Genomic DNA, 18621 nt, shown 5'->3' with positions numbered 1-18621 from the left:
GCTATATTTTCGAAATATATTTTAAGGGCACAACGCAGAAAGCATTTTAAACCTGGCTTCGATTAATTTAAGTGAGTTATTATTATAGCCCTGCATTAAAACTCAGGCATTATTTGGTTATTTTCTTGAGTCTATTTTATGTTTCTGACAATGTGTCCTTTCCCTGGCTCTTGCAATGGACTCTATTACAACCCATATGTATTCATTAATGTAATATATAAGCATGTCCCTTTTCAGTATTTAAACAATCTCACGTTTCGTACTGTTACGTAAATCAGCTCGAAGCACCGGAAGGTCGTAAGTTTCACTTAAGCGAATTTTCCGTTGCTGAAATTGACAGCAAGGTCTGGGAGAAGTGCCAGCGCCCAGCCACAGGTCCGGGCTCAAAGCAGGTAGGCTGTATAAGTCGGATGGTGTCGCGGAAACAGGAAGCAAAGAGGGAGAAGACCACGTATTCAGGACATTCGAATTTGTCACCACCTGGACAGTCACGCTTCCCAATCATTATTACACGTTAAAGCATAAAACATTACGTTTATAACTTGAAATTAGATCTATTTATATATATTTTTTTACTTGTATCAATTTGGGAGGCGCTTGCACCTTTTAATGAGCTCTAAATTAATCAGTTATTAGCTGAAAGTACTCCGCATCCCTTCACTCGGCATCCCACTAGAATTAGTTTACGATTGGGTGGGTAGTAATATTTAGTAGCTTTCGGATTCTAAACTACTTTAATGAAAATGATTCCTGGTTATCTTGACTTCACAATGCCTGGAAGCAGGTAGTCTTTTGGAGACTCCCCACACTAATTAGGAAATAAAGATAGGGAGGGAAAAAAAATCATATTAGAACCGCCTAAAAGTGTTAAGCAGAGGTGGGAATAACCCATAGGAACGTGAATTGGCCGCCCACATTGCTTAGATGGCGATTCTTTTTATTATTACATATTATTCATTCCTGCACTTTCAAGCTCAAACAATCTCACTGTAGGTCCCAAACATAACACTTAATTAGACGTGATTGTGCAGATTTATATTATAACAGCAGAGTTAATACTACACACGTGTTTTTAATTCTCCACCCAACTGTAGGTGGTTAAAGTTCTATCAGTTTCAACAATCTTACTCGAGATCGCCCAATCACGCATATAAGGGAAATGTTAGCACTGTCCTAGTTCCAGTAACCTATGGGATATAATTGATAAGGGAATTCTTATGTTGTAATACAAACATTTGGTTCCAGACCTTGTAAACAGAACTAAATGTTAAACAAGTAAAGGAAGGCAACAAATGCTACCGGCAAACTCGAAATGAAACTTCACAGTTTGACCATGTCTTTATTCTCGGTTTTTCTGTGTATTTTTGTCACTGATATTAGTGGGACAACTGTTGAAACATAAGTTTCATAAAAACCATTGGATTCTCATGTGCAGTAACTCTCTGTTAAGCCATATTTATCGCAATATATGCATAATAACTGTCACACGATGATACTATTGTAGAAGCACAAAGTGTACATGGGTTTCCCCTTAGTAGCTTGGACATGTTTCTTTCCAGCTCCCCATAATTTACTAAATTTAAGGTATGGAAATGTATAAAATAAACACATCCAAACTACAAAGGGAAACCTGAACACTGTTATATTTGTAAAAGTACTAGGTTGGATACTTGTACTAATTTAAATTCGGCGCATGGCAGCAAGGCCCAACAGCCTCCGCTTGTGCTATAATGCCTATTTTAAGAGAGCTCTTTAATTTTCAATTGACTAATATTCATTACTTAATCCTATTTTGCATATCCTAATTGCGTCTACAACAAGTTGCCCTTCTACAGCGCAGTTAACGTAGAAAAACCTGGCGAGGCGCTTCACAGAGGCGCGACCATCGCATGTACCGTATTAGGAGCGTGTGGACCCGAAAGATTTTGAATTCCTAAAGTGACAGATTTTAAAATGTCTTCTCCAATACTTAAATTTCCCACCTGATGAGGCAGTCTATGTCATCCCAAACTCGCAAAGGCGTTTGGCCTGTGATAGCTGATAACTGGTCCGCATCGTCCGTTTAATTTTTCCATTGAGGTGATGTAGTCACCGCTGCAAAGCTGCATGTATTGATCATCCCTGCTTTGAGAATGAGATTGTTGCTCGCTCAGACGAGCAATACGTAGTTTCTACTATTGATCTTAATACAATTTGTACAATATAAGCATAAGGGTATAATCGATTATACTGATCAGAAGCTGACACCGAGGAAGGCCCTTTGGTCAATCAAACTTTTTGGGTCTATGCAATATAAAGGCAAATAAAGCTATCATATTACTAAATTAGATTACAAGCATTAAATTGAGAATACCGAGGGACAAATAGCTATTATTTATTGATACATCTTTTTTTCTTTACAACGTAAATTAAATATATATGTATGTACTTAAATGAATCACAAAACGGGAAGTTGTTACACAAAAGCTAATTTGTTTGGAAAATGTAGTTCCACATTTGCCATAAATATGACTGCTTAAGGAGTTTAGCTTGAAATAATTACACTCGGCAGATCACACTGTTAAACTATCAATGAGCAAAATTACCACTTGTAACAGTGAGAATGGAGATAAAACAATAGAGGTACTCATACATATTATCAAACAACTTTAAATATGTCCATAAAAGTGAGTGGGAGCCATTTTGAAAAGAAAACTATCCACTCGGGTGCTGGTAGAATGGAGACTGTATGAAGGGGGTGGTGTAGTGTAAGTAACCTACCAAACAGAAAGCTGGCAGTGACACTCCAGCATCACACACAGCACTGGATATCGGTTCTCAGTTTCTTTGGGAAATTAACGGTTTCAATGCTAAAACTCTGATCTAGTTTTCTCTTCGAGTCAGGGGTGCAAAGTAATGAACATTATGGGTCGGGAGAATAGAATATTAAATGAATAAATTAACAAATTAACATCAATTCAACAGAAAGCCGGATTTTACTCCGTTAGGATAATTAATTTTGAGGGGTCAAAAAGAGCGAACGAGAGTTTTTTTGCGTTGTTGGGCATAAAGAAATCTTACAAATGGTAGAATGGTGGTGATCGTGACCTTGAGAGGAAATAAATCCTTTACTGCATGAATAAAATGATTTAACGGAGGGTATCCATAGTTGGGACATAGGGGCATTTACACCAACCGTACAGCAGGAAAAGTAATCACAGGGAAAACCCCGCCAGAGGGTCGATTTGGAAACCCGGAATTAAGGAATCTGCAGAATATCCATATATAAGTTAGTGGAGCAGATACCTCACCAGGAGAACAAATCCCGAGTCACAGTCAAACTGGAAGGCAATGTTCATTCACAGTGAAACTACAATGTAGCTGATGTGTAGCGAATAACACGAATGATACAGTCTCACTATCAAAGTACGGATGCTATTAATCAGTAAAAATATAAATGTGTTTATTTCAACCATCGCTTCAAAAAAAAGAAAAAATATTCTGCACATGATGGTTAATGTCAATTATCGCGAGTTTAAAAAAATAAAATGACTGTCCTTCCTGGAACGACACGGATCAGCATCGACAGTAAACTTACAGTATTGAGTATTTATTTTTGTGAAATCTAAGAAAACCTGCATCGGCAGCGTTTGCATACCCGTATTTGTTTTCTTAATGTCTTCTTTTCATTATTAGATTGAAATTATTGCATCACCACTCCTGTAGTTTACATTGTCTAATATTTGAGGGGGGCACTTCATAAATGCAAACAACTGCATACTTTATAAAATCTGTAAATAGTATTGATATTAAAATTAAATACTGTATGTGATCCAATGGATTAACCCGACCGGCGCCCCTTCCATATTAACGCTATTTCAGCGAAGAGTTATGTTTTTCACTGCAGCAGAATTTAGTCTAACAGGTTTAACCATCTCTTTAAATTATTCGTAATGCAATTATCTTTCTAGTCTGGTATTTTCCGGTTACCGAAGATCCCTAGTTTGATTCTGGCATTTATTTCGCGTCTTTCGCGACCTCCGGAGGTCTCAAGATGCTTTACAATCAATGAAGTACATTAGAAGTGCAGTCACTGTTGAACTGTAAGAAACATTTATGAAAGTGGCAAGAGTGGCTTAACAATGTAAGTGAGCCGTTACCAGTTTAGAACAGAGCAATCCTAACCGACATGTCTGTTTGTTTCTTTAAAAGGGATAGGTTCTAAGCTTTAAAATAAATGCACGGCCGTTATTCCAGAATGGTTGGTTGGAGGGGGGGGCGGTGGAGTGCGAGCCCCGACAGGAAAGCTTGTCCAAATAACAGCCCCAGCCTGGCCTCGCCGTTATCTATAATTAGTAAACACGGTAGCACATGTGCAGTATTTAAAAGAAATAAACTTCAAAAATCTGCATGCATGAAGTTAAATCAGTAAATATTATAGTGCAAAAATATTAGTAAGCCGCACAAGGCGCTGTCCGGAAGCTCCTGTAACCTGAGACAGTACCGCCCTCACCCCGTGCAGACTGCGGCCCGGGCCCGGTTCACTCACCCTCGCGCGCGCGCGACCTCCCTTCCTCCAGCCGCTGGCGCGCGCATGCGCCGGCGCAGAAAGCCCAACCGCCACTCGCAAACTTCAAAATAACAACAGAAAATGCTGGAAAAACTCAGCAGGTCAGGCAACATCCGTGGACAGAAATTTGAGTTGACGTTTCGGGTCGAACCCTCCTGAAGGGTTCGACCCGAAACGTCAACTCAAATTTCTGTCCACGGATGTTGCCTGACCTGCTGAGTTTTTCCAGCATTTTCTGTTGTTATTTCGGATTTCCAACATTCGCAGTATTTTGCTATCGTACTCGCAAACTTCAGTTTACGCAGCCTCACGTGCACGGAGCAGACACCTGTTACACTGAGCACAGTCTGTACGTGCATGCTCTTAAATCTGGGATCATCCGTGTGTATTCAACTTGGTCATTGCACTGATCACCGTCGTTCCTTTTCACATGTACATTCGCCGTCTCCGCGCTGCACTCACACTGACACCTTGCCGTCTCTCCCCTGCCCTTTCTGAGGAAGCGCGCACGCGCGCGCCACTCGGCGGCCGGCCGCTGTTTCGGTTCGGATGTTGCGCGCAGGCGCGCGCCACTCGGCGGCCGGTCGCTGTTTCGGTTCGGATGGTGTCTCGGCTGTGGCGCGCAGGCGCGCTGTGCCTCGGCTGCGGCATTGTTGACGTCAGGCCTCACCCCAGCCATACGCACACGCGCACAGACAAGTCTGAACATATCACAGCGACCGGCTTGTCAGTCAACGAGCAGCGCCCCGAGCCGGGCAGCAGCTGCGCGCTGGGACCCCGTTCAATGTGCTGCGAGGGCCAGCGACCAGCGCCCCCAACTCCATCTAACCAACTAAAAGCGACCCGAGGGTGATTCACTGATATCGCTCCACCTTCTGAGACCATTTAAATACTCTCACCAAAGCGACCTGTCACTAAGTGCAATAACAGGTTGGAGGCTGAAAAAGGAGCGAGCTTGAATTTATCGTTATTATTGTAATTTTCTAAACAGTGCAGAAGGAAAACATATTAGCTGGGCACGATGGCTAATAACGACGAACTTGCAAACGCGGCAGCTCAGGGGGACATTGGCAAGATGAAGCAATTGTTGAATCATGGAGCAGACCCCGATGGTATCAATCGTTTTGGCAGGACTCCTATACAGGTTCATATTTTTATTTAATGTTCCATTATCGTGTGTCGCTCATATAGTAAGATTTGTCCGTAAGCAACATGATTGTTAATCTTTTCGTGGCTAAGCGATTGTCAACTGATATTTCCCTGACGAGCTTTATTTATATCAATACTTTAATCAGTCTCCATTACCAGTTCAATGAGTTTACTGATTCAAATCTTGGGGTTTTATTTGGAGAAGGGAATGGCAAGAGTATTTTAAAACATTTGGTTAGCTGTTTCAAATCCCGGAAGTATTTTAAAGAGACGCACACTTTTATAAAGGAGAGGAAATAAATAACAAAACAAAGAAAATTCTAACTGTAAAATCGCCAAGTTATTTGTACTGGATTACAAATTTAAAAAACGATCGTTTTGGCGCGAATTTAATCATTACATTGTAAGGAAACGATAAATAGCCATTCATTTAAATATGTTTTAAATGGATGATATATTTATTTTATTAATGCGTATGGTGTGGAAACTAATGAGATGGATATTTATCTAAAAAGCCCCAAAAAACTGTAGATGCTGCAAACCTGAAACAAAACAAGAATCCGTTGGAAATACTCGGCAGGTCAGGTTAACGTTTCGAGTGCAGACCAAATAGAAGAAATTAATCTTCCAGTTCTGACCAAAGATAATAGCCCCTATTGATTTAATTTGAAGCTTCATAACTTTATGATGTCGCATAATTCGTAATAAATAATTTTAACTGTAGCGCCTGAATATGGTCTTATTTTGCCATTGAAATCGAACATTTTACTAATCAACTAGGATACTGGAAAACGATGTTAACTCAAATTAAACACCATAAAAACGCGCCTTAAAAGTAAAGACGGTCGCAAGGCTTTTTATGGATAGGCATTAGGAAATTGGATGCTCAGCCAGAAAGAGAGGTTAGGAAGGGTGACAGAGGTTTGGTCGAGTACTGTAGGAGATTTTTGCTGTATATTTCAGAAATTATAAGCTATAATAATATATTTTAATGTTTATTTTTTTACTACAAATGTAGTAATTTATCCATAAATAAATGTCTAAAGATGTTATTGTAAATGTTTTATTTGAATTTTTTATATACGATTGTCTAAAATATCTTTGTTGTATTTACAGTATTTTTTATTGGGAATTTGCACATTTTACAGCAATATCTAAATATATTTTCTGTAAAGTCAATATTTATATTTGAAATGTGTGTGTATTTTCCAAACCGCTTCACCCGGAATAAACTAGTTTTATTTTTAAATTTGAAGAAATGTCATATTCTTGTTAGTGATTTTTCTCTTTTAATTTGGCATACTATTAAGACAGTGCGTTATATACGTTTAAACTGAGATTAGAAATGATCTAAAATGATTAAAAGTTTTAGCTTCTGTCATGCTCCTCCGGTGCTCGGCCGTTCTGTCCGTTCATTTGTAAGTTTGAGGCGAGTCTTTGTTGTAAATATTACAGTTTTTACATATCGTCCGTTACTGCTTTTAGGAATTGAATAATTTTATAACAACATTTAAAATCCCAGAAAAAGAAAGGAGGGAGAAAAGTAATAAGACAATGAATAACAAGCTGGGAGTTAAACGATTAGAAAGCTTAAAGCAAGAAAGGAAATTAAATGAAGAAAATAATAAAATTGGTGACAGATTTCTGTATACGCCTACATTCATCCACGTAGTCCATTGATACAAATAATATTAAAATGTAGTTATTAAAAGGAGATAAACATTGAACAGAAAGGACGGAAATGATTACAAATGTAGGTGTGGTGAGTTCGGCTCCATGTGCCTCAATACACTGGGATTGAATTATTCACTACTAGTTTAAGGCTATTTTCTTTTCTTTTTTAGGTGATGAAAATGGGCTGTCCAGCCGTGTGTCGGCTTCTCCTGGACCACGGAGCCGATCCCAACCGGCAGGACAATCAGCAAATCGCACTAATCCACGATCTCGCCAGAGAAGGTCACTTGGACACATTGCAAGTCCTGGTGGAACACGGGAAGGCTAACACCAGTCTCCGAGACAGTAACGGCCGTCTGCCCATCGATTTGGCGAGGCAAAATAACCAGCGGGAGGTAGTGAATTATCTAGCTAAACTGAACCAAGCCGCTTGAGTGGCTGTCCTTTTAATTCATCACACTTGGGAGACTTGTCCTCTTCCTTCTAGTTTTGATGTAAAGAAGTACGCTTTTTGGCATCGTACGTTTTAAAATGAAGTGTGGAACAGATGACTGCAGTAACTAGTGGGTGGTCCGAAGGCTTTGTTTCGCTATTTTAATTTCTGCGTGTACGCTATAGGAACACTCTTTCTTCCCCCTGCAATCTGCAAGTGCTGCCGAGGTTGCCCTCAAAGCAACACAATTAAAAGTCAGATCGTCCTTTAATGTATTTCCCATTTGATGGCATGTTTAGAGATAACTGAAAACAGAATTGGAGGAGTTTAGACAAATTATATAAAACATGTACATCCTGCACTGGAAATTAGAGCACAATATTTTTGTTTCATTCGGGTTCATATTATTTTCGGCCATACTCGAACAGTATCGTACATGCTCGGATGTCCTCCCAGCACTCTAGTAACCAAAGACTACGGTTTAACTTCCTTTGGTACATCTACATCCTAAAACCTTAGACCTGGATATCAGTCAACGTGTCCACTTACTTTGGCTGCCTGACAAGCAGCGGGCTACCGCTGTTTGCGTTTTTCCATCTTCTTAACCCACTGCTTTTTTTTAAAAATACACTGGTGTTATTGTACGCACATAGGAACAGGAGTAGGCCATTGAGCCCCTCAAGAGGGGTTCCGCCATTCAGGGAGATCATGGCTAATCTGCGACCTAACTCCATATATACCCACCTTTGCCCCATATCCCTTAATACCTTTGGTTAACAAAAATCTATCAATCTCAGATTTAAAATTAACAATTGATCTAGCATCAGTTGCCGTTTGTGGAAGAGTTCCCAACTTCTACCATCCTCTGTGTGTAGCAGTGTTTGCTCATTTCACTCCTGAAAGGCCTGGCTCTATTTTTTAGATTATGCCCCCTTGTCCTGGACTCCCCAACCAGCCGAAAGAGCACCAATGTGATGCACTTGATAAATAACCATCAACGAAAAATATACACTTTAGACTTGTAAATTTATTTTTATACAGTTTCTTTACAATTGCAATGTTTTCTCTTTGTAAATGTCGCTGGTTTATAAAAACTGTGCTTGATTCTATATGAGTTTCTCGATCTTCTTAACCCACTGCACCATCCGTACACCGCTTTCCTGACAGAATACAGGTATATCTTCCAGGCACTATGAAAATATATTGCCTGTGCTTATGAACATTAGACCGATGCAATTACAATGCGAGGAGGGTTTCGTCTTTTCATTTTGAAACAGAAAATATCTCCTCCCAATTGCTGGATGTTCAAAAAAACCCAACCGTTCACTTTATGACAAGGAGAACCTTTCATAATCTTCCATTTTGCACTGATGCGCATTTCTAGAGTTATTTTGTAGACTATCAGGAATTTTTTGAATATTTTACAGATGTTGCTAACATTATTTAATAAATGGCTCTTTGGACTGATTTAATGCGAATTCTTTCATAGTGAGGAACTTGTTCCTTGTATTTGATTTGGTCACTCGGCTATAAGTTTCATGGAGATTTTAATCATTTATCTGGGTAGCCTTCATTGGACTTTGCCAATTCTAACACCTTTTATTTTGTTGTTGGCAATGGCATTTTTTAAGAGTATGAGTTGAAGAGAATACCTTCAGCTATAAATTCCAGTAATGTGCAAGTGTTTTTAATGCCCAGAAAGTATCCGGCGGATAAAAAGCGGTCCGCTTTCATCTGCAGTAACATGATCGACATTAAATAAGATACGTCAGGTATAAATAAGATTCGTGAATTACGAGTTCCATAACGTTAAACCAATCGATTAACCCCTAATCGCAATGCAATCGGTTGCAGAATCGAGGAGATGTCATTGTTCCCATTGTTTTCCTAAAACTAAAGTTTGTGAATACACTCGTGTTGGACGCGCACCACTGTGATGCATTTGAGAAATGTCTATCGATGAAAATATATACAAGTTAGTCTGTTGTAAATGTATTTTTGTAGAATTTCTTTGCAATTGTCCTGCTTTCTCTTTGTAGATGTCGCTGGTTTATTTTAAAAACGTGCTTGATTCTATATATATTCTGTCATGGAAACAATCATTTAAAAACTAGATTTCCTCCCTTAATATATCTTAGTGCCTGTCGCTAATATAAACAAAGGAAAAACTGCAAGGGCTGCAAATCTAAATAAAAACAGAAAATACTGGAAGTGCCGCTGTAAAGAGAAAATATAGTTGATGTCATTTACAGAAAAGGCAGGTTCTGTAATGACTAATGTATGTCACTGTTCCACTCTCAGTTGGATCTGAGTGGGGTTATGTAATGCCGGCAGTGACTCAGCAGTCATATTCTCATTTATTTATGCCTTGTGACTTTGTTAACTTAAACTGAGAATTTATGTACACTTTATACTAATGAGTCTTGCATTGTTGCACCCAGTTTTGAACTCATAGTGTCCTTTTATTTTTAATAAAACAATCAGAATCAAACCTTCCTTTAACCAAGACTTTATTTAGATAAAACCTTCCCATCTTCTGCGCCTTATAATACCTCCTTTTATCCTGCACTTTCTAATATAAGTTCCTCGTGCTCTTTTTCCAAATGAAACCTTCCCGCCTCCTGTACTATTTAACTGAAACCCTCACAGATTTCTTACCAAATATCAATGGATCCACAAATTGATGACAGCCATTACCTGCTGCATTGTAAATACAGTAATACTATTGTGAATCTCATTGCATTATTGTTATAATCTGGTATGCCAGAAGAGTTACTAATTTAATATATATAGAATTCCAATTTAAAAAATGGATATTGGCTGTTGAGAATGGAATTTAAAGACTGCAGGGTTGAATTTGCACAAACCGCTAGACTGGGGTATTTGTATATTGTTTTGAAATACTGTGATACATTACAAGTGAGTTACACAAGAAACATCTTTAATGTGTGCTTTCATAAATCTATTTAATATATTTTCAATTTTAATGAATTGTATGGAATCTTCAATCACGAGAACGATGGACATTATGACAATGTAAAAAAGATTAAAACATATTTATTTGGATTAAACTACTTTTTTGTTTCTCTTCCGGAAAAAACCCAATGATTTTCTAGATGTGAGAAAATATTTGTTACTTCTTTCAACCAATAGCCTAGGTTTTCCACTTGTAACAGAGATACTAACCCATTAAAATAAATCGGTTATCAACGTTGTGATCAGAAAATCTCGGCCAATGTATCGTAATCTTCTCAAAGTTCTTTCATGCGGCAATGAATATTTCGTTAATTTAGCAGAGGCATTAAGACTTTTAATGTGTAAAGCTTTCCAAAACATGAGTCAAAAGGGGTTAAGGCTGCCAAGGGTTAAGGATTGGAAAAACTCGCCGGAGTCTTGTAAATGACAGATTCATCTCAGCACAGATATTCTTTAGGAAATATTCGTAACAGCATAAAATATTATTTTAATAGTATTTTCATTAAACATTAATTCGCGTTGGAATCACTAAAATATTTTGAAAGAATTTAAACAAAAGAATATACTCTTACATAAAAACAATTAAGAAACGAAGGCTGAAACCCCACTTTCAAAGTGAAGCTCATCAGGTTTGGCCTATTCATTTTGAGAGAATCAGAGGTTGTGAACTGTGCTCGTTAAGGGACAACATGTAAATGGAAAATAATAAAAATAAAATTAACTGAAAACACAAAAATAATTACATTTCAGAAACACAAGCAGCAATATTAAAAATAGTTGTAGATAACAGACTGGCATTACGGAAACCAGGACATTTCCAAACGCTCGAAAACTTTTTTAGCAATTCGATTATTTTCGTTTGCTGAAAGTAGTTTAAATCTCTGTTGTAATAGGTTCGAATGGCATACAGATATGGAAATTTGATCGTTTCTTGGTACAATTTTTTTCAGCTTAAAAAAATAAACAGTTTCTTTTTTACTCTTAAAATGACAGATGTATTTCTGATTCCCAGGGAGGGGCACGATGTTCTTTGATCTGAATCCAAAAATAAATTAAGGGGGAAACGGGGCGATAGTTTATTTTAAACTGTCCATCTTCGTTAAATAAATTAAGTCAGCGACTCTGCATGGGATCAGGACAGACATACTAACATGTTTGATAATCGTAACTGACCTTGTGGTTGAAGGTTCTTCAATCGCACCTACTGGTACATTGTCGTTAGTAAACACTATTTGTAAACGACTGTTCATTTTATGTTCGTCCTGAATAATTGTAGTGAATTGATAGTTTCCTGATAGATTCCTGTCCGTAACTCGCCCCTTTAGCTTTTCAAAGGCTGTTTATTTAATGCTGAGCGAATGTTTCTTTATTTCACGGGCATTAACCAAGAATGATGAAATCGAAAGCGATTACAGATGTGAATATAAGAGGCACCATTTCGGGTTGAAACCCGTTTGTTGCTTCTGGGGAAATGTAGAAACTTGTCTCCGCAAATATTTGACTTGTTTCCAAACATTATACCGAGAATTGGTGCTATTAATTCCAGAAGGGACTTGGCACCTTTTACTGTTAGGTGATAACGGTGCTCGCTGGTTATTATTTATTTAAAGTCGCAAACTGCGAAAGTAGCCATAAACTGAAATAAAATCAGTTGTTCTTCGACACACACCGAGTTGTAACGAAAACAATAGTGTCCCTTTTGGAATTTCCAGATTTATGCCAATTTCACTGCTACGGGTGATTATGGCTTCAAGCCATTCCATATCGCCGCCCCATAAATTATTAACAATTTAGAAATAAAATAAGTACTGACTTATTTTCGTAGATTAGGAAGGCAGACAATGAGCTAAGGAAGCTAGCCTTGAATTTTTAACATATTGAAAAGTTCTGATAGTGTCTCACCTGGGGAAATAAGTTTTCGTTACAACTCGGTGTGTGGTGAAGGACAATTGAGCCTATTTGGGTGTGCGGCTCTACTGAAATGTCTGTGACAGTTTGTGGCTGGTTTACATTCAGCAAAGTCGCAGCTGCCCAGAATTCACAATTACTCATTAGATACAATAATTTCATTACTAGTCTTACATTGTTTCGTTTCCTGTAGCGGAGGATTTTTTTGGCAATTTTTATTTTCACTGTCAATTTTTACGATTGTGACCGCCAAGTGTGTTTTCCATTCACCCCACAACAAATTACAACAGTGAGTTAATTGTCCCCATTTAACGTTTTGATCCAACACAATCTGTTCGTTGACACAGATACAAACAACGTCGCTCTTGCATTGAAATTACACTGAGTCTAAAAACATGATTGAAATTCTGGCGTGAAAGTAAATTGCATTATATTTATTAAAAGAGCAAAAAAATCAAAAGCGTAATCCAACATCTTTCAGCAAACAACAATAAATAAAATATGATTAAAGTAAGGCAGATATGTTGTATATAATTGACAAACCAACTAGTATTTGCAAATATCGCCAATTGTTTTTAAAATTACACATTACTGATCTTACTTTTTTAAAGCATTTTCTTAAACCGTTGCTTTTAAAATGTCTTCCTTTTTAAAAATGTTTTCCTGCATCATGGAACATTCTGTCTCTCTGTCTGACCATCTATCAATCCATCCATCCTCCTGATTTATGTTCAACACTTCCTTCTTGTAACATATACAGGACCCGGGACTCGCAGTGGGAGTTGTGTTCATGAACCTTTTTTCGTATCACTCAGTGGCGCAGTCTGTTGGAGCACAAATCCACTGCACCATCTGACAAATGTTCTTTATATGCAATAAAATGGCATTCCTCACTGGTTTAAGTTTCATCTGATTCTCCATGGTCACCTTTAGGATACTGCCAACCCCTTCCCTAAAGCTACACAAGAGGGAAAGATGAAGTTACTTGTTACTTCTAGTACTCCATGTATCATTCCCATAGCCTGACACTGAGCCGATCAGATCCGTATTAGTGAGATAAGTTATTGCAGATAGGCAAGTTCAATTCCCTGGATGCCTCAAATTTAATTCTCATCCTAGTGTCCAAATTCCTCCATGGCCTTGCCCCTCCCTATCTCTGTAATCTCTTCAAACCCTCTGAGATATCAGAGTTCCTCAAATTCTGACCTCTTGAGCATCCCCAATTTCCATCGTCACATCACTTAGAGTCATAGAGTTATACAGCATGGATAGAGGCCCTTCGGCCCATCATGTCCGCGCCGGCCATCACGCCCTGTCTAATCTAATCCCATATTCCAGCATTTGGTCCGTAGCCTTGTATGCTATGGCATTTCAAGTGCTCATCCAAATGCGTCTTGAATGTTGTGAGGGTTCCAGCCTCCACAACCCTTCCGGGCAGTGAGTTCCAGACTCCAACCACCCTCTGGGTGAAAAAGTTCTTTCTCAAATCCCCTCTAAACCTCCCGCCCTTTACCTTGAATCTGTGCCCCCTAGTTATTGACCCTTCTACTAAGGGAAAAAGCTCCTTAGTATCCATCCTATCTATGCCCCTCATAATTTTGTACACCTCAATCATGTCCCCCCTCAGCCTCCTCTGCTCCAAGGAAAACAAACCCAATCTGCCCAGTCTCTCTTCATAGCTGAAGCGTTCCAGCCCTGGTAGCATCCTGGTGAATCTCCTCTGCACCCTCTCCAAAGCTATCACATCCTTCCTGTAGTGTGGCGACCAGAACTGCACACAGTATTCCAGCTGTGGCCTAACCAGTGTTTTATACAGCTCCATCATAACCTCCTTGCTCTTATATTCTATGCCTTGGCTCATGAAGGCAAGTATCCCATATGCCTTTTTTACCACCTTATCCACCTGTTCCACTGCCTTCAGGGATCTGTGTACTTGCACACCCAGATCCCTCTGACCCTCCATCTTGCCTAGGGTCTAGACTTCAGCTGCCTAGGCCCTAAACTCTGGAATTCCCTCCCTAAAGCTATCCGCCTCTCTACCACTTTCTCCTCCCTTAAGACGCTCCTTAAAACCTACCTTTTTGACCAAGCTTTTGGTCACCTGTCCCAATATCTATTTATGTGGCTTGGTGTCAAATTTTGTCTGATAACACTGCTGTGAAGCACTTGGGGAACGTCGTACTACATTAAAGGCACTATATGAATGCAAGTTGTTGTTGTCTGTGGTGAGTTAGTTGATCTCAGCTGGGGAGCAGTCAGGAAACTATAACTGACCTCAGTGGCCCTTGGCTGACATGGGGATAAATCAGCCAGGATTCACACACCTCATCAATATCTAGTGACCACTGCGGGAAAGCTCACATACGTGGAAAGCAGCGAGCTGATAATGCAGCCCAGGTGCTACATGTGTCTGCACAATGTAGGCAGAACGCGCCGATATTGCCTAATTTGTTGTTGCTCTGGATACACTTCTCACAATGCACTAGTAGAGTCAAGGCCCTATTAATGGGTGCGAGCTGTCGATGAAGGGCTCCTGGCTACCTGTTGTGCGCCAGGCATTTTAACAGCAGGGGAGGGGGGAGTTGCAAAAGGCAGTAGCACTAGACTTTGGGGGCACCAGTGCCTGAAATTTCTTCAAACCATTTAAGCAGCCTGTCCTGTAGTAGCCATTCCAAACAGATACTGTGCAGCTGTGTTCTAAGGCTGGTGCCTAATTTAAATTATTTCCAGGGTTAGAATGAATCTGATGCATAATTGATGCACTGGTTTGTGAGCCCCTTTGGGCATGCTGCCCACACTGAGGTACACCGATGGCACCAGGCATGGTGCAGATCTCTGTGCCTGATTTCCCGGGGAGTGGGCAGGCACCCTTTATAAATTACTACTCTCCAGCTGTAGAGAGGATCAAGCGCAGCTGGGATGAATTCCACTGTGAATAATCTGCTGACATTCGTCATCTAGCTCACAACTGAAAATGATCACTTGTGAAAGCTACCAGTGGGTAGCTGGTGCCTGTGGAACCATACCCCAGCAAGACCCAGTGCCTTCAGGAGAGGAGAAAATTGTAACAACATTTTAAAAAAAGGAAGAGATAGGAGATGGCATGCAAGCCTCTAATAGTTCTGAAAACAATCTGATATAGTTGACAGCTGCTCAGACCAGTGGGACAGTATTTGGATCTGTGCTATTTTGGTACTGAACGAGATGTTCCAGCAGATCTTTTAAACCTGTCTAAAGTGATTGGACCAGAAAATGGGCCATAGCTCTATTTCAATATATTGCATTGAAATGAAGCCTAGCATAACTTTCTGTATGTTTAGGATGGGATTGGCTGGGCGCTCCCATCACCCATCTGGACTGGACCTGTGGGAAACTCCATAATCTAGCTTTTTATTCTGCACAAACATACAAAAAGACAGGCAGGGAGAAACCATCGAGCCTGTACCAAATGGTCATGACACCAGTAAGCATGGTGTTCCCTTTGCACCAGCAATCATGTAAACTCCTGGGAGAGGATAAAACACCAGGGAGGTGATTTTTGCCAAATACTTTAGGCGCTAAAAAGCCTCCGAGGTGGCCAAGGTGGGGTCTTAAGCTGCAACTCTGTTTTAGCCCATGTTTAGCATGAGACACCACCTTGGTGAAGGAGTTGAAGCCTGCACTAGGAACAGCTGCCCGGATGCTCATTAAACAGCTGATTGCCACTTAAAATGCCTGCTAGCGCTCATTAAAGAGGCTGAATGGTATGTTGGTGGCTAGCGCTTGTCCTAAGCCCCTCTCCTCACAGCGACCAGCTGTTTGGGAGTAAACACAGCGTTGATTTTGATTTCATGTGCTACTTAAAGGGATACTCACCATTTTATGTTCACTTGCTGCTGGAGCTGTGAAGAAGACCTCGGAAACACATCAGGAGACTTTCTGGGACACTTTGTCAAGAATTCACCAACACTCGAGTAACATTTATTCTGGAAATTCTCTGAGGACTTCACCTATAAAGAGTGAGTGCTGAGCTACTCCACCTTATTGGACACCTTATAGGAGTCACCAGGAGAAAGGGAGTGCTTGCTCATGGGTATCTTGCTAGATGTCCCCCTTGGTCTGGATGAGGAATGAAAGCATGACATGAGACCAGGCAGAGCAGCACCAGCTATTGCAGGAGAGAGGGATAGGAGGCCAAGTGGGTACAGGACATCCCTCCACCTCTGGATCTCCTCCACCAGGAGCTCCAGTGCCGCATCCAAGAACTTGTACGCCCTCTCCTTCGGTCCCTGAGCCATCCTGCAATGTGCCACTGTGTGCCAGCCAACACACGCCACATCTTCAGTGGAAGTGGGTGCATGGAGCCCACAGATACTGCTCCACGCAAATTGCGTCTAATCAGTACCTGAGTGCTAAACCTGCAGGTGTTTGTTCCAAATGTTAATAACCCTCTGCATAAAGAAACGTTCTGTGCTTACATAGTTTATACCCATCAACCCCTCGCTTTTTCTAAACTATCTAGTTCAAATAGTCTGTCTGCACAGACACAGTCTAGTCTCTTCATCAATTTAAATACTTCAATTAAATCACTCCGAAGTCTATGCCTTTTTAGAGTAAAAAGACCCAGTTCTCTAAGCCTAGTGATACCTAGGGGTTTATAAACTAAGGATCATTCTAGTGGCCCTTCTTTGGATCTTTTCCAGGGCCTCTATATCATCCACCATTCTAGTTTTACAGTATGTTTTTTAACCTTGACTTTTATTGATTTTTGTTTGCATTTTTATCTATGTTTAAAAAAAATCTTATTGGAGAATTTTCTTTCTTCCCTAAACATTATGTAATTTATATCTGAGGAGAAAGGTAATATATGAATCATATATATGAAGATGAATATAAAAGCCAGGAAATTCCACAAATCCTTTTTAGATGGCAGAAGTGTAGCGGATTGGGAGTTTCCGGGCACCAGTTTGACCCACTGCTGATCCTGTCCCACATCAAAAGGCAGAAACATTTAGATAATTGAGGCAGGCACCCATGTTTGTAGGGACACCTGCCCCACGGGAGCATGGATCTCAGAGCAGAGTGCTGCCGCTCTAAGGGGCGGAGTCTGGGACCTGGATGGGGCTGAAGAAAAAGAGCTGGAGAAATTTGACCTTCCCCTCAGGAAATACTGGGGCACTCTTCAATGCCGATCGATCCCTCTAGAATTGATTACCATCAACTTCTTCACTAGGCCAAGAATGGGACCTGTGCGTGCTCTAGGCCATTATAGGTCCCACTAATGGCGAAATAAAAAGAAAAAAGCAAGACTTATATAGCGCCTTTCATAACTGCAGGACATCCCAAAGCAATTTACAGCCAATGAAGTACTTTTGGAGTTTAGTCACAGTTGTAATGTAGGAAACGTGGCAGCCAATTTGCACACAGTAAGCTCCCACAAACTGCAATGTGATAATGACCAGATAATCTGTTTTTGTGATGTTGATTGAGGGATAAATATTGGGCAGGACACGGGGATGACTCCCCTGCTCTCCTTCGAAATATTGCCATGGGATCTTTTATGTCCACCTGAGCAAGCAGACGGGACCTCAGTTTTACATTTCATCCGAAAGATGGCAACTCTGACAGTGCAGCCTAGATAAGGAACTGCACTGAAGTGTCAGCCTAGATTTTTGTGCTCAAGTCTCTGGAGTGGATTTGAACCCACAACCTTCTGACTCGGAGGCGAGAGTGCTACCAACTGAGCCACAACTGTCAGAAATTGAATAGTTTCTTTACCTCAGTATTTATCAGGGAGACTAACATGGTGGACATAATATTAGAAGAGAACAAAAATGATATAAAGACATTGATAGAAAGGGGGGAGATAATTGATAAACTATTCAATCTTAGAGAGGATAGTACTCCTGGTCCGGATGGATTGCAGCCATATTAAAAGAAGTTAGGGAAGAGA

General features: G+C 40.1%; 1 protein-coding gene across 1 annotated transcript; it reads left to right on the top strand.

The window, feature by feature from the left end:
* Positions 1–5246: 5246 nt before the first annotated feature.
* On the top strand, positions 5247–9272 carry LOC147124223 (cyclin-dependent kinase 4 inhibitor B-like). The gene is made up of 2 exons (XM_085984032.1): positions 5247–5693; positions 7543–9272. The coding sequence occupies exons 1-2, from the start codon at positions 5571–5573 to the stop codon at positions 7804–7806; spliced, it is 387 nt and encodes a 128-aa protein (XP_085840158.1). The 5' UTR covers positions 5247–5570; the 3' UTR covers positions 7807–9272.
* Positions 9273–18621: the final 9349 nt, after the last annotated feature.

This window comes from Somniosus microcephalus, chromosome 1, assembly GCF_052327205.1.
Source record: "Somniosus microcephalus isolate GS21.2 chromosome 1, FLI_Smic_1.0, whole genome shotgun sequence".
Lineage (NCBI taxonomy): Eukaryota > Metazoa > Chordata > Chondrichthyes > Squaliformes > Somniosidae > Somniosus > Somniosus microcephalus.
The sequence above is the reverse complement of the archived record's forward strand: the minus strand, read 5'-3'. Positions and strand labels throughout refer to the sequence as shown.

Bases quoted from the DNA above. Each gene is read 5' to 3' on its own strand.
- LOC147124223 (XM_085984032.1), top strand. From the start codon at position 5,571: ATGGCTAATAACGACGAACTTGCAAACGCGGCAGCTCAGGGGGACATT. The intron at 5,694-7,542 runs GTTCATATTTTT...TTTCTTTTTTAG, and splicing joins TTGGCAGGACTCCTATACAG to GTGATGAAAATGGGCTGTCC.